The sequence below is a fragment of the Centruroides sculpturatus genome, unplaced genomic scaffold, assembly GCF_000671375.1.
Source record: "Centruroides sculpturatus isolate CEXI.00-Female unplaced genomic scaffold, Cexi_2.0 scaffold69, whole genome shotgun sequence".
NCBI lineage: Eukaryota > Metazoa > Arthropoda > Arachnida > Scorpiones > Buthidae > Centruroides > Centruroides sculpturatus.
Window position 1 is genome coordinate 202622 of NW_019384304.1, and position 21771 is coordinate 224392.

The following is a 21771-nucleotide window of genomic DNA, read 5'->3' on the forward strand; positions in this document are numbered from 1 at the left end:
ATTTGAACATCTTGATTAACATCACTTTCTTGTAGAAATTTTTGAGTACAAATGTCGAATTCAGTTCTGTAATAAACAAATATTTTATTTTGACCAAATTACATAACATATTCATGCTTTTTAGACCAAACAAAACAGCGTTTAACATTGCGCTTTTTTTCTTCGAAGATCTTTATCAGGCCTTCATTATAAGTAAATATTATACTAAAACCCTATCTGAAAAAATTCATAAAACTTGAAAACCTTTTCCAAATTTAAAAACAATAATCATCGAAATCAGTTCAGATTTGACAGTGAAATAGAGTAACATGATCATTAAAAAAGAATTTCTTTTCTGAAGTAATTTGAGAAAAAAATAAATAAAATGCGTAACTAACCTGCAATAGAGTGTCTGCAATATTCCATGCTTAGTTCCAATTTTGTACAGGCCATCATTGTTTATTTCAAGAACAACGCCAATAACATTTCTTAGGTCGCCCCTTCCTCTGTCTACATCAGGAATCGGCACAGTCACATTATCTCCCACTTTAGCTGGTGGATGCGATTTGTCAGAAGCAGATTTCATTTTTTTTGCCTGTTTCTGAAGGTTTTCAGCAGCTGTTTGTCTTGCCTTTTGGATATCATCACCAATTTTAGAAGTTTCGATATCATTACAATCACTATCATCTCCTGAATTATTGTGATCATTTGTATGTCTATGGGTTAAATCAGTTTCAATAAGTTTTTGAACGTCATCTTCATCTTGAATATCCTTTATTATTTCTGGTGGTAGTGATGTCGTTGAAAGACCAACTCTGGGTTCAACTCCAAACATAGCTTTGTAAGGCGATTGTTTTATGCCCGAATGATAGGCCCTATTTTTCATAAATTGTACATATCTCAATCCTTCTGACCATTTAGTCGAGTGATTATCTTTTAGCCAACAACTGATCATGTTCTCGACGTCTTGGTTGGCTCTCTCGACAGAGCCCTGACTTTGGCTGTGCCGTGGTTTTCCATGCACTAGCTTAAGTTCTGGCCAAAGACTCGTCATTTCACATATAATACGATTGACGAATTCTCTTCCATTGTCTGACTGCAAAATACACGGGACACCTATTGTCAAAAATATATCATTCAAATGGTAGGCTACTTCTTCAGCTCGTTTAGATTCCAAAGCACGAAGCAAAATAAACTTGGTCAAGTGGTCTTGGTAGACCATGATAAATTTAAACTTTCCATCAGGTTGAGTCTGAAAATCAATGAGATCCACTTGGCACCTACTGTTCATTTCAGAATGTAAAATTGGCTTAGAAACTAAACCTCTTTTTTTTTTTTTTTTTTTTTTTTGAATATGTTTCAAATATTTTTATAACCATTTTTATTATTTTTAATATTTGTAAACATTTTTTAAAAATAAACTTTTTATTTGAGAGGAAGTTGTAGAAAATTGTTGCTGAAATCGGATAAGTACGTGTTCACTTGATTATAAATAACATATTTTAATGAATACAATTAAAATAAATTACTCAGCAAAAACTTTTAAGGAATTGTTTTAATCAGTTATTACAGAGATATTTCAAGCTTAGTTTCCTTGTATAAAAAATTTATATATGTTATTCAAATATATTATATTTATATATTAATAATAATTATAATTTATTGTTAATATTGTTTATTTTAGTAGTAACTAAATTTTTTGATTTAGTGTAAAGTGTATTAAGACATATATTAAAGATCTTTAATTCAAAACTGTTAACGTTTAAGTATATAAAACAATTTGTAATCTTTTTTTTCTTTGTTTGATGGCTCTTTTTATTTTTTAATATTTGAAGACAAGTTCACCCAAATAGGGATCACCATTTTTTACTTTTGCATTCTAGACAGTACATTTCCGGCAACTGACCTTCCTTTCTAGGCTACTAGCCGCCAAAAAGTTTAAAAAAGTCCTTTTAAAAACACAAATAGATTTCCAATTAAAAACACAAAGATTTTCTAAAATCAGAACTGGTGTTATACGAACGTCTTTCTTGTTACCATCTGTATTTTCTTGGGGGTATTTCGGCCTTTTATCCACAGATAATTATGACTATAAAATATTGTCACCAGGGGGAACCTTTTTAATCTACATTTTCTAGTGCTCTCTTCTCTGTGGATAAAAGGCCGAATACCCCTGAGAAAGTACAGATGGTAACAAGAAAGACATTTGTATAACACCAGTTCTGATTTTAGAAAATCTTTGTGTTTTTAATTGGAAGTCTTTTTGTGTTTTTAAAAGGATTTTTTTTAAGCTTTTTGGTGGCTAGTAGCCTAGAAAGGAAGGTCAGTTGCCGGAAATGTACTGTCCAGAACGCAAAAGTAAAAAATGGTGATCCCTATTTGGGTGAACTTGTCTTCAAATATTAAAAAATATATAAAACAACCCCAAACCCTATTAGATATGTAGACAAACGATCACTTTAAATACTCTGGCTATAATTCTTAAATATACTTAAAAACTCTAGCCCCACTCTGGGCTAGAGTTTTCTTCCAGATGATTCTAAATTATTTAATAAATTATTTAAATTATAATTATTAACTTATATAAGAGATGACACTTAATGTCTACCTCTAGTAGCAAATTGCTTAGTATTAATTATTAAAAATAGCAGTTTTATATTGAGTATTTAAGGTGTTCATTTTGCTATGTATCTGTTAACATTTCCCAATTGAGTAGTAGTTTTTTCATTATAATAAAACAATTTTTTTTTGAGTAATAATATATTATTGTTAACTCAAAAAAAAAATCCTTACTATTATAATAATGTGCAATTTTTTAGAATTAAACAAAATGTATTAACTAATTAAATTAATAATTTCTAACAATGTCGTAAGTACAAAACAATTTAATTTTAAGGAAACATTAGTTTTCCCTATTTCATGAATGATTAATATCTATAGATATAAATTCAATCTATGCTATTTCTGTTCTGATGATAACACAATCAATTTACATGTTGAATAATAAACTTTATTTGTATTTCACTATATTCCGCTCTGCGTAAAGAATAAATGAAAATCAATGAATATTTACGATAGCCTAAAATATTGAAATGTAATGTTTGTTTTAGTATCAAAATCAATGCAGTTTTATTTTGCAGACCTATAAATTTTTACTGCCATCCATTCTTTATTAATCTTGAGAATGGAGTTATTAGATAAATTGAGAAATATTGAAATGAGATAAATTTAGGGGCTGGATGCCCCAATTAATTTTTAAATTAAAATGTTATTAAAAATTGTAGCCTTAGCATTGTGACAACAATCACAATAAATTAAGATTTTTTGAGATTTTTCTTTTACTGACACTATTTAATGTCACTGTATTAACGTTAATTTTAGTGACTTAAATAATTTTATCATGAAAACGTTGATGCATTTTCATTACATATAAAGAATTTTGCGTAACCCAAAGATTGGAGCACGACTTTCTTTTTTTTATATACATTTTCATTTGCTAATTTTTTTTAATCATGTCTGTATTTTATCTTATTACAAATTATAACTTTCAAAAAACAATTTTCTTTGATCTCGGTTTTATTTTCAATTTAAATTAAAGTCCTTTTTTAAAGGAAGAATCTTAAACACTATCTTGCCACATTAATGTATGTAAGTTTTATGAATAACAAAAGTACTTGAAGATATATATATATATATATCTAGTTTTATTAATCTCATATCATCACATGGTGATTTTTAAAGTTAGCTAATTGCATTTTTCTATGAGTGTTGGAAAGCAAAATCATGTTTATCAATTGATGTATGCAAAAAATCAATAAAGACTAAAGGTACGAAGTCGAATAGAAATTTCCAACAAAGATTTTCAGTAAAATATGATTGAAATATCTTTTATCAGTACACTTGTTTTTTTTTTTATAAAAGAAAAAAAAAGATTTAAAAGAAAGATTAAAACCAAAAACATCAAACAAATATATTTTCAATAAATGTCAACGTTAAGTTTATTTAGTTAAAAAGTAAGTTAAAAGACGTTTTATATGATTAAAGTTTCAAATAAAATTTTCGGAAGCTTATTTATTTTTGAAGTTTGCCGGTAAGAGTTTTAGAAAAATCTATTTTTATTTTGATTCAGACAAAATGTAATTTCCTAAAGTAAGACTATCTTATATTTTCCAAAGTATATTTTCAGTATTTCTGAAAATGAAAAGTGCAGTTTATAATATGTAATCAGTAAAATTTAATTTTATGTACATGTGAAGCTGTTAATGCAGTAAAGTTTTTCTTGTTTAACATATTTTGATGTTTAGGAAAATAATAATTTTGTTAAAAGTAATCTACATATTTACATATGTCACTCTAAAATTCGTACGAACTTAAATAAATTAAAAAGTAATATGTGCTGTACGATACGTGCCATGGATTTAATTGTAAAGCTTAAGTTTGGAACCTTTTAATTTTTGTTGATGGTAATTTTAGTCCATTTAATATAGTAGAAATCATTCAGTAAATTCAGCTTTAGTTTTTTTTTTTTTTAGTTTATTCCATTATAAAATATTTTTGGCAAATAATATAAAACACATGAAAAACCATTAATATTTTTATTTTTCAACTTTCTTATTGTTAACAAAATGTTATAATGTATTCCAGACTTGTAGAGTTTCATTTAATCCGGGTAAACGTCATTACGTATCTAATTCTGAGATTTCATTACTACTAGTTACATATTGTAAAATGTACAAAATGCTTTGAGCATGATATGATATATATATATATATTATATTTAATTAAATTTAATTATTTTGCCATATGGGAAATTAATGATAATTAAAGCAAAAATAAAACATTTATCATTTTCTGACAGATTACAGTGTTAATTGAATGTAATTTATTTTGTACAACAGATGTTTAGTTCTAATTATGTTAATACAAATGCTTTGTATCAATGTCTATAATTTTGTAAAGAATTAAAGTTGTGAAGAAACTTGATTCTTGGATAAATTAAAGAATATTGAGTTACCAAATACAATTAAAAATTATTTTAAAATTGATGATGATTAAATTAGAAAAGTAAAAATTGTAATACTCCTTTACATTTTTTTCTAATTAGGCAATTAAAATTTCAGGTCTCATTTGTGAATAACGATTCTAAAAAGTTTCACATGATGATGGAATAAATTGAAAAAAATAAAATAAAATGATAAAAGTTGTAATTGTAAGAATGCTAACACAAAGGATCAAATTTAATTACTTGAAAAAACTAGAGTGAAATTTTTTTGATAGCATTTAGATTTAATTTAAATGATTTGAAAAATATATTATTTTCTTGCTGATTTCTTATACAAAAAGTTGTTTCTTCTTTTTTTTTTTTTATATTGATAATGTCGTACAGCAATTTTATAATTTAATTACGACAGTTAAACATTATATTATACTGTAAATTTTTATTTAAGAATAATAATTTGAGGTTTAATATTTTTATACAAATTGATATGATGTAATTTTTTGTGGAAAGAGTAGGCAGTCTCGAGGAAAAAAAAAAATTTAAGTTGAAATAAAACACCCACAGCTTGTTAGCATAATACATCAAACTTCAAACAGAATTATTTCTACTTAAAGTTATCAGATTCCAAATTTATGAATCTGATAACTTCAGAAAAGTTTAAAAAAAAATGTATGACGAACGTCTTGTAAAGTTCAACGAATTTAAGAATTTTTTAAAACTTTGTAAAAATCCTTTATTGAAATTAAAAAGAACTTTTTCAGATGGATAATTCAATACTTCTGTTTGCATTCTTTATTAATTTAAAGTATTTGTTATTTATTTCATCAAATAATAATAATAATTCTACAGTTTATTGTTATCCTGTTTAGTCTTTTGTGGAATTTTTATTAAACTTATAAGAAAAGTAACTTCCATGAAATGTATTTAATGTGTTACATGATAAAGTTAAAAATTGTAGATTTTAATTAGTGTTTATTATACTGAACTGAAAAATTATCATTCTTTCTATAATTGGATACTTAAAACCTTTCATTTCTATTATAAATGTTAACTAATAAATACTTTGAAAAGATAAACCTAATGCAGATTTCCTTAGGTGGTTTGCTCTAGCCATTTTGGGCCTTCTCTCTCACCATTTAGCAGTGTTGTTGTGGGCCTGGCTGATTCACGATAGCTCTTTTCACAACTCTTCTTGAAGGCCAGAAAGAGTTTAGAAAGAAGGGACCTATCTAATCTTATTATTTATTACAGGAAATAATTAACTGTTGATAATGAAATAATTTATATATCTTTAGATTAAAATATTAGTCTTTTCATATCTGTATAAGTCCCACAGTTATCTTTCGGAGATGAATAATTTTCCAAATAGCAAGATATGCTGAATTTATAGATCACTTTTAGTAATTTAAGTATAATTAAGCTAGGAATTTAATTAATAATTAAATTATCATTATAATTTATTTGATAAGTTACTTTAATAATTAAAAAAATTGAATTATAATATAATAAACAGTGAATGTTTTTTATATTGCTGTATCTATTGAGTATGATGTAGAAACAAGTCATCAACAATTTAAGTACAATGCTGAAAGAATATCTACTTTGATATTTATTACCTTTCTAAATATGAATTTTTTACGAGAGGGAGATTAAACCGGCAGTCCGAGAAGTATGACGGAAATAAGTGCTTTAAGTAAAATAGATGTTGCTAACTTCTGAATAATTTTCTAATTTTTTTGAAATTGTAATTTTAATCGAAATTAGATTTGAAGTAGATAATTTTAATTGTAAATTGCTTATTTAATTTCAAATATATATACTGCATAAATATTAAAATACAAAATTTAAATCTATTTACACACTAAAATTTTGTTGTATCAATATAATTTTTAACTCTTTATTTTGAACCTAATAATCTAATTTATATGGTTTTGAGGATTAATAAATTAAGTTTACAAAAAGAAGAAAAAAATATATTTGCTTTAGTCGCAGGCAAGTAAAAAAGAAAAATCATTATTTATTCAACAGATTGAGAGACTTTAAATTTATGTATGGCCTTATATTTTAGAGGGGAGGTGTGGATGTGCCAAGTAAAATTATATGGAGCAGGTGTGTGTATGAATGATTAAAACAGAGAATTTTAGTATAATTTATAACTTGAAATTTCGTCATTTGATGAAAAAATATATATTTTTTAAACATTATTCTTGCAATGTAATACCTGGAAGTTTTTTATTTTGAAGCATGTTTCTTTACAGATGAATAATTTATGTATTTTACATAAATGATATAAAGTTTTTAATTAGATTATTTTGTTCTTTAGATATTATATTGCATTGAGGAAGAAAAGAAGAATAAATTAATGTTGTATTTAATATATTATTTAATCAGAAAAATTTATCACCATTAAAAAATTTTAAGAATTTTCAATATCGAAAATGATAAATCAGCGGACAATACTAGAAAATTTCTAGTAAAAGACTTTTGGGGTGTTTAATGTAAAAGGATTTCATTTGAAAGAAAATTGAAATTTATTTAAAATTCACCCACTTTTGGACATCAGGAGAAAATGTCAAGGTCAAAGGGGAAAAAAATCCTGGTCTGACTTACCAGTCACATGAAGGTGGTGAATTAAAATCTTTTCTCCACCCACTCTTCACACAGGAAGTTTGGTGGGGCGTTGACACCCCAGTGTAGGACGACCACCACACAATGCTCAAACCTACTTGGGACCCAAAAAAAGATACTTAAAGGAGCTCCAGGATGAGATTTTTCTACATTAGATTGTTATTGTTAGACTTATTATTGGAAAAAGTTAATCTACCATAACTCTTATTGCTTAACACATATAAAGTATAAAAGAAATAAGAATAATCAGTAATTTTACTTAGTTTTGCTACCTGAATATTATCTCTTATAATGTATCATATACCAAAATTAATAGCTGAATCATGAGGCGATGTGTAAAGTAGTTCAATGTTTACACTTAAATTAAACAATCAGAATTCCTCTTATTGAAAAGGGCAGTAACCACTAAACAAATGATTGTTTAAAGGCGAGACAAACAGGATTTTTTTAATTAATTTTTTTTTTTTAAAGAACTAGTTTTGAGTACCACAAAGATTTTAACAAGAGTAGACAAGCACTTGACGTTTTCATACGAATTCAAATTGATTATAGAAGTAGACGTATTGTGTCAGTGCAGTTGTTAAAATATGGCAAGAGTCAAAAAAAAACGTTGGTCTGGAACAATTTTATTATTAAATTATCACTGCCTGCGTTTGATTTGTCTTCCCCTTTTCATCATTAATCATTTCCCGTTCCAAGCGGGTCAAACGTTAACTTTATAAATATAGATTTAATAAATAGGACCAACATTCTCGGAGGGTGTGTAAATATTTCATTGAATATTGGAAGTGAATGAATAGCCAAGGACAGACAAGTCACTTCCCCAACGACGTGCAGTTAAAGGCATTTAAGCGATTATTGCTCCTTCAGATTGGCTATCTTTTTAACTCGATCGCATCTCTAACAAGTTTATTATTATTTTTTTGCGTTTTACGCCACTTTAATAATTAAAGAGCGTATTGTAGCTGGGTCAATTAGTAAGAAACGTACAGTACATCCGTACGTCTCCCCCCCTCTATCACAGTGACCCAGTCATTGATTCTGCGAATCACCTGAGAAAGTAGCCATAGCAGCCGCCACTCGGGGATAGAGATAGTGTGTGTGTGACTCGGTGTGTGCATGTGTGTGAGAGAGTGCTGCCATTCCCTCCTCGCCGATCGCTCCTATGCTACAAGGACTGCTGCCGTCCATTTAGAGACTACTACTGCAGTATGTACCAGTCGCGCTAGACATGCCAACCGTCATGGACACGACGGAACAGACAGAGGATAAGGCGGAAGGTGTTAGTGGAAACGAAAATGTCACCCGCTACAGCGGAAGATCCGGTTGGAACGGAACTGTTTTATGGGACGAAGATACCGATTGGATTATGTTGTTCGATAACATGATACGTTTTGCCGATAGGTCGACGGATCGACAGTACAGGAGAACCTGTGGATGTAGAGGTAAAAATTCGTATGTAAAGTTCTACCACCCCCGCGGGGGTTGGACGTGGCTTACTGCGTCACGATTACTCGTGAAGACGGGGAGAGTCGGCTTTTTACATATGGCCGGAGGTCCTTTCTCTCTCACTTGTCAATGGTTGATAAGGTTAACTGATATACGAGGCGAGCCCTTTCGTGTTTTGGCGACTTTGCACCTTCATTCATCGGCCCTGTCGTATTTACTACCTTTTTTTTTTTCTCTTTGTTGGTGTTGCAGTGGATGATGGGAAGACGTGTTGTGTATTTCTCTGCCCTCCTGACTCATTGCTCTATCTAAGCAGCGCGGCTTGTTATTGTGATTTATGGATCCAACTAACGTCTACTTTAATTATTATCAAGCTGCATCCGTATTTTGTATTCGTTGTAAGCTTATTCCAGCGCGATATTGTTTGTTCTAACTAGTTCACGAGAGAACGAATAGACCCCCTCCAGTAGGGGGATCTATTTAGGCTTGCACCCTCCTTGGGTTTTATAGTCTGCGAACTTATTTAACGTTCAGAGAGGCTCAGAAAATGTTCTTTGCCAACAGAAATCATGGTGGAGTCATCTTAAATAGGTGGAGTATTGACATCTCAATTAAAGGGTGGGCACGGAACCGAGTGATAAATGAACTAATGCAACTTTATGGTCAATAATTAGTGTAAATCGGAGGCAGTAGTGCCTGTAAATAACACCATTTAAACAATTTTGTCTGGTCTTTTCACTTCGCGTGATTTTTGCCTCTTATTATTGAATTCTTTCGTGTTTGGATGGAATAAATTTTAACGGATGCACAAACGATCAGCAGAGCTCAGACTTTTAGTGCATTTAACTCAAATCTACGTCTTCTAAGAGCCGAAAGGAGGGGGACTATTCGCTCTTGTATTTATTTAGGTTACCTAGTCTACCTGAAAAAAAAAAAAAAGCTTTCAGATGAAGTGGCGCCAAGTCTGTAAAAATCGATTGTCCATAAAATAGTTGCGGGAGTTACGACGGGCCACACCCCTAAATCGAAAGGGGGAATCCGCAGTATCGGCCATAATAACAAATGGGTTTGGAGCTTGGTTCCTCAAAAAATTCGCGTGACGTCTTTAATGAGCCGTCACGAAACGAAGATTCACATTAGCGTTAAAAGCAACTCTCTTTTTTTTGCCACAGCCAAATCGATCATTAGGGATGCTAATTCGTTAGCGAATAGGAATTTTGCGCGCACGACGATGAGTAAAACGGAGTTCAGTTTATAAATATTTATCCCTGCAAAGGAAGATATGATTAGAAAATTAATTGGACAAAGGTGACCAGCTCGTTTTTTTTTTTAGGTCATTGACTCAATGCTCTCTTTGTTGTATCGACGACACTTCATGCTATTTGTAATTTGTAACGATGTTAATCCATTCTTTATCGAGATTCATCTGTAGATAGTAATAGACTGCTATGCCATTATGGTATTATTTCGGTTCATTAAGTTAATCAGAACTTTTCTCTTTCTTTATTTTTTTCTTTATCTTACTGTCTGATCTCTCAATTTATATTACATATAATACAAATTGGATATGTTGCCCGATCAATTAATATCAAAAAATTGCTCTTTGTTCGTCATGCAACTTCCCTACCAGGTTGTTAACCTTAACTCTATTTTAGACTATTGATATCTGTTATTGAAGAAAATAACTTTCTCAATTTTTCATTCAGCAAGAAATCTACTTCATATTTTCCTAACAATGACCGCTGTTATCACTAAAAGTGTTCTTTTGTACTTTGTTTTGATATACAAGCCTTCTGGAAGGGAGATGTAAAAAAATAAACAAGATTTACTCGCTGTAGGGAAAAAAGGGGGGCAAAGATTGCTTGTTATCTGTAAAATGTTAGATTTTCCAGTTAAGAATTTTTTTTTTCTTCTTCTTATTCGACTCGAATTCTTCGAAATCGATTTTCCCGTGTTATGTATGAAGTATAAAAATTCTCCACTCGCACTTGTGTGTAGTGGAGTGAAGAATCTCGAATTTTTACTGTGAAATTTATCTAAGAAACGTTCGAGTATCATCAACGATTGTGAATTAGTAATTAGTTTAAATTGTTAATTAAACTGTTTCATAGAAATATAAACACGACAGCTGCTGTAGAGTACTATTTCCTGACTTCTTTCCTCTATTGACTGACGTCCTTGGGCCCTGAGCTTTTCTTCCTATTACACATCTGCCCGTCGTATGTTTCCGTTTCGCTTGCTAGTCGGCACACATCGACTCCCTAGTAAAATAATGTCAATAAAATGGAAAAAAAAAGAGATATGGTAACGCCATATATACCTGCTTAAATCAGGAAGTAGCAAAAGAATGTAGCTGTTTATATTTTTAGTTGCGTTAAGAGGAAAAATTTCCTTACTGTTCCCGCCGTACTCGATAGTGTATAAATAGATTGCTATCGCTGTATCTGCGCGATTTTTCTTTATGTAAATCACCGCTCTGGGTGTCGAATATCGAAATTAAAACCCGTACAAAGTTTGAGTTTCGATAGGTAACGTCAGAAGGTGACTCATTCCATTGCATAAAAAGTTATGCATAATTGATACTGCACGGATCCTATTCAGATGAAAGCTTGGCATGACTTTTTTTTTTTTTTTTTGGTTCGGTGACTGACTTATATGTTACTGTAATGCGACAACTGCATTTGTAATTGATCACGGGGATAGAAGAATGCGTCTTTTATTTCGGGAAGGCTCTATCGATTAAACTGTCACCGGGAATCCGTTTCCGAGTTTATATGTGAGCGCCGCTTATGGGTGGGTGGGTGGGTGGTTGCGGTTTGGCCACGTGAATCTCCTCCTACAGTTTAAGAATTCGAATTCATCCGAACGAAAGAAGGCGGAAATCGAAAGACGACGGGTCCCGTTTCGTCCGCCCATGTCGGATGATAAAGGCTCCTGTGTGTCTAGACCGACGTTGTCATCATCGATCGTGCGTACACGTTTGCCAAGTCGTTTGCAAGGTCGGGGTCGTCATCCTCCTTCCTCTGACACGATTCGTGTTGGCTCTCCTGTCCTCGTGACCAACCGTTAACTTTTACCGGATGTGATGAAAAGTAGAAGTGGATCGGTTTTGTTTTTTTTCTTCAACGTGACTCGAATTCACGTTTTGCACCGGCCACTTTGCATTCAATAAAATTGCGTTTAGTAATTTGTTTTCCCCCCCTTTTGTCCGATTTAACACTTGCCCTTGCGTGTTCCCCCCCCCATTTCAGCAGGTTGTTGTGTTTCTTGTCTGACTCTCTTCAAAGGAAGAAACTCCATTAAATAACATTAACTAAACTGCTTTGTCTACATCATGCAATTATCTTGCTTTTCATATAAAGCTCTTCAGGGATTTACAGAAACTATATTCTTCTCACATAAACTATTTAGTTTTCATTAAAATGGAGAAAATAAAACCAGACAGATACATTATAAAGTTTTTATTAGAAACTGGACTAGTAACATTTTTATCGCTGCATGTTTTTTTTTTGGTACAAAACAAACTTTCTTTGTGTGGAGGCATACTAGTCTCATGTTTATTTTGTAATCAATAAAAGATTAACAATAGCAATGAAATTTCTTTCTCAAATAGTAAAAATCTTATAGATTCTTCCCACGTAAAATTCTATAGCTACTAATTTCTCTTTGTACAAACATCATCCGATTAATACCAATATAAGTTATATACATGTGTGTGTGTCTGCATTGACTAGGCAGTATCGTAAATTTTAAATCATTTAAACTGTCTGGAAATAGTTAATGTTTTCTTGTACAAAACTAAAACTAATATGAAATTTTTTTAGATGATATTATTCAAACAGAAAAATATTTGTAAACTGATAAAGCTAAGATATCCAGGCATTAGAAATCATGTCCTAGATATTGTAGCCTTATTGATAAACTGTATAAAACAGAATAAATTTATAAAAATGAATTATATCACTAGTTATAGAAATCTTTAACTAGTAATACATAGAGATAATTTTTTCTTTGTATACAAGTATTCCAGGAATGTAATTGATATGTTGTGTGTATGTATATATTTTCTTTTATAAATTTTCTTTTTCTTTTATATTCTTTCCATATATTAGAGTTCTTATAAAAGCTAATTTTATATAAACTAATCAAATATAGCAGTTTTTTCTGTATATATATTTGAACTATCTTCTTATCAGAAGACTCTCCAGCAGTTAGAACATTTTCTGATATTGTTGAGATATCGTATAGTTATCCCGACAGTTTTATTTTGGGAAGTAAAGCATTGATTTTACATTGAAGAGGGGAGAAATTCAAACAGCTTCACTTGGAGCAATTTTTTTATTATTATAAGTAAATATGTTAACAAAAAATATTTTTGAATCTTGTGTTATCAAGATTTAATGTTTGCTTAGCAATAACCTTGATTTATTCATCATTTGATAAACAGTGTTTATGCATTTTATATATCACTTTTCTTTTTATTTTGTGTAAATGATGATGAATATATTTGATCTGGTTACAATATATATATATATATAAACAAGTGTTAGATTGTTAGATTCTGCCTTTGCAGACAGTGACATTAAACTCTGTTGCTTAATTCTAGTTATATTAACCAGTTTTTATGTATCCTGTTTTGAACAGTGGCATGTATAATGCTCTTGTTTTTCTATCTAAAAAATACTTACACATTTTTTTTTGCATATTTTAAGTAATAAATTGCCATCTTTGGATTAAAATTTTGTAATAAATCAGTAAAATTTAGATGATGATCTCAGAATTTTTTCAGATTATTATTCATAAACTGAAAAAAGTCTTTAATATCTTTGACAGATTTTATAAAGAAACAATCTACAAAGAGAGATGTAAAAGTATTCAAAAAAATAGAATTTTTAATTAAATTTATTCAGATGTTTTGTCATTTTCCATAAAGTACATTTCCATTTGTTAGTCAATAAATGAATGGACGAATAACTCTGTCATCATTTGCATTTTAAACAGAGCTGCGTTAGGATTTAATTAGCTTTAGTGTTTGAGAACATAAATTCTGTTATGTATACATAATCCACTCTTGTTATTTGCTGTTCTAACAAGATTTAAAGGAGAATTAAAGGGATAGATTATATGTTTGCCAATTACTGTTTGAATGACGACATAAAAAAGTTGTAAAATGCTCACCTAAATCACGTGGAAAATAAATGAAAATTTTATCATGAAATTCTAATTAGGCAAATTTGAATATTTGATTAATTAAAGATTGAAAAAAATATTACAAAATGTTCAATGTAGATTAATAAGATACATTACTGTATCATTATTTTCAAGTATTATGTAACTTCAGAAGTTATTTAAGTGAATCATTTGACACAGATTAAGTCTTACTCATCTCTAAAATAATCTTGTATTTTAATAAGGGTTAAACTTCTTGATAGTTATCTATGTCATGCATGACATGCTGTTTCACCTGTTTAATTATGTTGAGAACAATAATCATAATTGGAGTCGTCTGTCATGTTAATTTATTATATAACATCTAATATATAATTTTAAAATTGAAATTACTTTATTCTACATTCAGAATTGTTTTATTTGAAAAAAAAAAGAAAGTATTGAAAGTTTTCTTCTAGATAATTAGATACAGCATAAAAAAAATAAGCTAACAAGAGTAAATAAATGTTCGTGGTGATAAAAAGTAGAAGAATGACTTTTGAAGCAAATTATAATGCAAGTGATTTAATTAAAGTTCATAATTGCTGTAAAGAATTCCTGCATTTATGTCTTTAAATCAAATTGTTCTCTTGTATTTGCTTAAATTTTTTTCTGTATGTTTAGAAAAATATGATTTTAAATTGGTTTATTATTCATTAGTTTATTAATGGTAAGCATGTGAGAACTATAAATGTAAATATATTACTTTTTTTTCTGTTGTTTTCCTTTGCTTTAAACTTAATTATTTTATATATTGAGCTGTTCAAAAGACACAAACACACACAAATTTTCATTTTGTTGATATTAAGAGGACCTTTTGTCTGTTGTGAATTTGGCCAGATCAATAAAACATTTCGATGTTGAGGAATAGGTACCAACACATCTGGGGCCAGACCACCCATGAAACATTTTGAGAATCTGACCTAGGCTGAAACCTGGTTTCTTCAGAATGGCAGATATGCATCTTAATTATTTTGGTCATCTTGTTTTAACTGTTATAAATACATAAATATAATAAACTTCCGAATTAATACTAAACCAAACAATCACAATTAATCAGGCTATTATTATCAATTAGATATTAAGTAATTTGGTATTAGAGGTCGACATTAGGTGTCAATGTCTACATCTAATACCAAATTACTTAATATCTAATTATTAATAATAGCAAAACAATAGCTCGATTAATTATGGTGATGTATAATCTTCTCTGAGGAATGTTTAGTTTTGAAGTTACATTAAATAATTTCACTTTTTGTAATGACAAATTTAAAGTTTTTAACAGATTTGAATAAGATACATATAAAATATTTTGAATTATGTAACTGTTTAAGTTATTTCAGAATTAATTTTATAAATAATAAGTTTGAATGTATTAAGGTAAAATAACTGGCACATTGTCTTATTAATATATTGTTTTGTTTTTGTAACACATCTAAAAAAAGCTTTAACTATAAAATTTTATTTTGAACAGAAAAGTGATTTTGTGATATACAAGATATAATTTATTGTGCAATAAATGTTTAAACATCATCAATATGTTGCTATAATCTTATTCTATTTTAAACTTTAGTAGCACATCATTTAACTTTTATCAAGGCAATATAACAGCAATATTATGATAAATAATTCTAATATAAATATATATTCTCTGTCGAAATTGAATTAAATTATTTATTGCAACATTCAATAATATAAAAACAGAAATTATTAAATATTTTACACATCTGTTTTCAGTTATAAGAAATTGTGAGCCTACGACTATGACCAATAGAGCCGTAAAGAATATTTAACATATTTTTGGCTGAATTTTATCAAGTTTTGGCATCAATATTTCTATTTTTGGAATAAATATCTTAAAATATTTTAATGTTATTTGTTCAAAGGTGTGTGCGCAATTTATCAATTGTGGATTCACTTTTTGAATATAAAAAAACATTGGGTTCAAACATATTTGAGACTGGTTTACATAAATTATTATATTGTAATTTTTTGCATTTAATAGTGCAATTTAGAAAAAAATTTATATAAAACCAAAATTGGCAATGGCGTAATTAATTAAAATTATGCAATTCTCAGACAAAATTTCTTATTTAAATTATGAAATATTTTTGTATGTTTGTTAAATTTAACACTGTCAAAAAATTTCTGTTTAACTTGTGTCTAAAATCAAGACAAAATATATTCAGTGTACTATACCTAAGAAAGTTATAATTAAATTTAATTGCTAATATTGATTTTAGTGGTAATTCAAATGATATAACATTAAAAATTAACGCAGACTGAATTATGAGTTCGTATTAACTAAATTTGCTTTTCTGTAAAGTTATTTAATTTTTAATCTGATTTACTGTAAATAATATATGATGGTCTACATAATTTTTTGTTTTTTTACGAGTATCCATTAGAAAAAAGTAAATGGATAATTTGAAGTAGTATATTATCCTTCCAGTTTAATATTATATATAAAATAGTATAAAATACATTATAAAATATCCTGTTCGTACAGTTTAAGTTGATTTTATTAAAATATTAAGTTTATAATAAATTCTATTATACTTTAAAAGTTGTTATTAATTACTATTATAATTTTTAAACTTTTAATAAGATTTTGTTCTCAACACACTGTACAAATGTCTTATTTTTGTATATACAATTCCAAAGCCATATATGTTGTTTTGTTTTAATTAGGAAGAAGAAAAAATAATCATTTCCATTTCTGATGTGATTTTAAGGTACCTAAACATAAAAATGTGATATGCATTTTTAAGTTTCAAAATATGATTATTTGATAATATACTTTTGTAATGAGATATTAAAACATTGAGAGAAGAGAAAAAGCATTTTCATCAATTATTTTTAATACAAAATTCTAAATAGTGAAATAATATAATTGAATATTACAAATTACAATAAAAAATGCAATTTTCATGATATGCAATTATATTTAATGTTTCCATTACAAGTAATATTACTTAAGAGAAATTGCAACTTTTCTTCAACCTCAAAATTTGTTTTTGCAAATATAAAAAATTTTATAAATTTTATAGTCGGCACAATTTGAAAATTCTGTTGCCAAAAAAAAAAAAAAAAAAAATTAACAGATACTGAATATTTAATATCATTAAATTAAAAAAGAGCTTTAAAATTACATGAATTATACTTTTTTATAATAAAATATTTAATGAAAAAACATCATACTTCATACTAAAAAAGATATTTAAAAATTTATATATGAAAAATAAATTGAGGTACATACATTAAAACAGTGAGAGATTCTTTAAAAATCAAACATTTTTGATTTGTTTAATAGATTATCTTCAGGATAAATCAAAACAGAACAATTAAATTTAAATACAGAACATTCCAAACATATAAATCAAATAAATTTTATGAATTAAATGAAAACTGAATAAGTGCAATGAATCATTACAAATAAATAAATATTGATAATTATTTAAAATGTTCCTAAAGTAAAACAAAAAAAAAAAAAAATTTTTGTTCATTCTTAGGAGTGTGATAAAGGCCATGAAGAATTAATTCATGCAGTTGTTTTTTTAAAGTTCTTTAAGCTTTTAAAGTGTTAATATATTTGTAATAATTATAATTGTCCATTTATTTTATTTAATGAATAAAATTTATTTGATCTGTTTATATTTTTTTCTTTTAAATTTAAATGTTGAGAACATTCTCTGTTTAAATGTGTGTTTTATTTCAATGTATCCTGTAGATTAAAAATATTTGATTTTCAAAGAATTTCTTTGTTTTGGTGTATGTAATTTTTAATCTTTGATAAAAATGGTTATTTGATATTAATGAAAGTAAGTTTTAATTTTTTATTAAACACAATATACTGGATTACAAATGTCAATAAAAAAAAATTCTTGTAGAGTTTTGGTTCTGTGAATGATGATTTTTTTTTTAATTTTTTAAGTAAAATGTTTTTGTCTTTTTAATTTTTTTTATAATTAATTCTTATTAAAAATTTTGTCATTTTCAAATCATATCAATTGATATTATTCCCAAAATGACTTTTTAGACTGTCAAATGATCAAATTAAATGAAATGGTATCACTGGTGTCACTTGCCACATAACATTGGCTGCGTTCAGCAGACTCAACAGTTGTAACTGAGCAAATCGGTAGCTGTTACTTAGCAACTTGGATCTGCTGAACGATGAGTGACGTTGCATTGGAACAAAAAGCCTCATTGGTCAGTTTCAGGTAGCAACAGGTAGCGTAAATGAAAGACACTACCAATGTGATGTCAAAACACCAAATATGTTCCGAAAGAGCGCTACTATAGAGAATATTCAGCAGAAAAATACTCAATAGCTCTGCTGAGTATTGGTTGAGTCTGCTGAACTCAGCCATTGTCAGCTGGTGCAAAATTATACCATGTATTCACAGTTAAAAATGCAAAAACATTTTAAGGTTATGACAACAATGTATATTATCTTTTACCATTTAAGAGTTTTATAGAAAATAAAGGAACATCTCAATAGGAATATTCAACTCTTTACACCAGGGATGTCCAACCTTTTTGTTTCTCTGGGCTGCATTGGAAGAAGTCAAGGAGTTTTGGGCCAATACTTGTGGCCCAATATACAAGTTTATTTAAGGATTAACATTTCTAGATTATAACATTTCTAGATTATAATAATAAGTACCTGTATTAAATCTTTATCACGAAAAAGGATATTTTAAAAAATTACTTCTACAGACACTTTCAATTTTTACTTAGAAATAGATAAATTCATTTATTATAAAAGAGACAAATGAAAATTTATTTGGAAAATACAAATATTTATATTTAGGTCTCTAATAAAAAGTGACGAAACACCATTTTTAAAGTGAATTTTTATTCAAATAATATATTTATAAATAATATGTAGCCCTAAAAGTAGCCAAAGTGCCAAATGATATTTTTTACATCAAACAAAAAAAAGTAGTCATATTTGGCTCAATGTAGCCAAATCTTGCAATGTTGGAAGAAATACTAAATAAAGCTGGAGTTGTGATTCAAAGGATTATAGACCCAAATGAGAGGGGAAAGGAGAGAGAGGACAAAAGATAAAGAAGTGAGAAAGGTTGGAAAATTAAGGGTCAATATTTGCATAACAGAAGATCTATTTAACCTTTCTCACTACTTTTTATCTTTTGTCCTTTCTCACCTTTCCCTCCTTTTCCCAAATTTGGGTGTATAATCCTTTGAGTCACAACTTCAGCTTTATTTAGTAATCCTTCCTCATTCACAGATCTCCAAGTACTTGAAAATATTTCCTTTCCACTCAAAAATAAAATATGAATAAAGGTTTGCGGCTTTGTGAAACTTTTTTTTTGAGTTTATGCTGTTGAAATAAATAAATAATAAAAAAATTAAAACATTTGTCGGTTTTGTTTACATGTTTATTGGGCTGCATTGGAATTTGCCTTAGGCCGCAGGTTGGACACCCCTGCTTTACACCTTTGCTTATTTGAGTTTTTTAAGTTAAAAGAAAATGCTTAAGCTTTGCTGTTTCTTGCTTTTTAATATTATTTCCTGTCAGTTGACATATATTTATAATCTGATATCATTTCCTATTAGAAAATAATTCAAGTGACATTTTTTTATACAGAACTTATAAACCAAATGCATATCAAATTTATACTAAATGGGGTTTTTAATTTTTTATTTAAAATTTCAGAATTAAAATTTGTTAGTAGTATTTTTTAAAATACTACTAACAAATTTAGTAGTAAAATTTTATAAATATTTCAATAGTGTGGTTTTTTTAACTATATAGACTTTCCCTAAAGTCTATTATTTTAAGAAATTGAGTAAGAACATAATAATAAAGCAGGAGTGTAACTATTTTTAATTAAAATGAAATTAATTAAAAATTTCAAGAGATATTTTCATGTTACCTTGGAACTGTTTGTTTGAAATAAAAATAATTTACTTGTGTAAATTTTATTTTATAAGCACTAATAATATAAAATATATTAACAATTATTGTGAAAGTCATTATATTCTGGCAATGATTTGCATGGAAAAAAACTTTTTTTTTTTCCTCTTCTCACAAGAACTTAGCTGAAATTACCATATAATAAAAAGTTGCTACATATCATTCTTACATAGAAGTGTTTTTTCTTCTTTATTTCACAAAGTTTTAAAATTCTTTTTAACTTGAAAGATATTTTGTTAAAAGAATTTTGACATTGTTTTTTTTTTTTATTTTCAGTTTCAGAATTTTTCTCATCCATATTTATTGTCTTGTCTTTTTATATAATTTTTTCCCAAAAAACTAATGTCGTATTGATATATAATTTCATAAATGTATGTATAGTATATAAAAATGTTACAGCATAATAAAAAAATGAAGTATTTTCAAATCTTGTCAAAACATTATTGCAAAATACAATGTATTTTTATATAAGAAGTGTTACCTGATTAATAAATCAGCATAGAAATGTACTGATATTGCTAGAAAAGTACACTCTTCCTTCCTTTCACTGATAAAAAAATAACTGAGATAAGATATTAATTGTGACAGTTTAATACTTCATAGAAAAGAGAAAATAATAGTAATATAACTGGTCTGTACATTAAAATGAATTATACTTGTGTTATTATTGTTAAAGTGTTCTCCTTGGCTGCATAATATGTAATAAATAACAATCAAAGATGGTTATTATTTTATTATTATTTTTTTTTAACTAAAATGTGATTATGTATGAGAGTAGCAACTTCAGAGACAATCTGATTTCAATTGTGTGTGTTTTCATTTTATTATATCCATTCAGTTTATTTTATTCATCATTGCTTGTTCATGTTAACTTCATTTATATTTTATTACATCAAAATAGAAAAAGCAGATCGATAAAAGATTTTTCTTAATTTTTTCTAAGGTTTTTGAAAAATATTTTATTGAACATTTCATGACAAAAATGCTTAATATTATATAATTTTGAGCTAGTTTTGTACTTTCAATTAATTTTTTTTTATTTTTAGCAATATATATTTTATGTATTCATGGATCTGTCAATGAACAAATTATAAATATAAATTTTATAAATAAATATTACAGAATTGTTTTCAGTTTGGAACATAGCCAAATTAACACTGAAATTTGCTCTTACTCAGTTGTATCTGGAAAAAAAATTTGAGATTTATGTGATGTCTCATCATCATGTGTCACAAAAATTTCTTTACATGTAAAAAAAAAAATGTTTATGCTCTTTCAATCATTCTCTCTCTCTCTCTTGCTACATATGTATATACATTCATTGAAAATAAAATTTTAGATTGAATTGAATTTTAATAATTTCATTATCTTTTGAAAGCACTGGACAAGNGTTGAATTAAATAAATCTGTTATCGACAATTTACGACCATTGAGAAATTTATTGAAAAGTTTTAAACTTCGTTTTTGATATTAAAGTATTTTTTGATATACTAAATTTAGATGACTTATCATTTTTAGGAAAAAAAAATATCAGAAAATTGTTATAATCTTTTTTGGAACA

At 27.8% G+C, this 21771-nt stretch overlaps 1 protein-coding gene across 1 annotated transcript in view; it reads left to right on the forward strand.

Moving 5' to 3' along the window:
• LOC111618249 (CLIP-associating protein 1-like) overlaps positions 1-21771 on the forward strand; it is a 184925-nt gene that overhangs the window by 76276 nt on the left and 86878 nt on the right. Inside the window, exon 10 of the mRNA XM_023359738.1 lies at positions 1247-1264. Within this exon, the coding sequence (XP_023215506.1) occupies positions 1247-1264 (18 nt within the window). The remainder of the gene's footprint in view (positions 1-1246; positions 1265-21771) is intronic.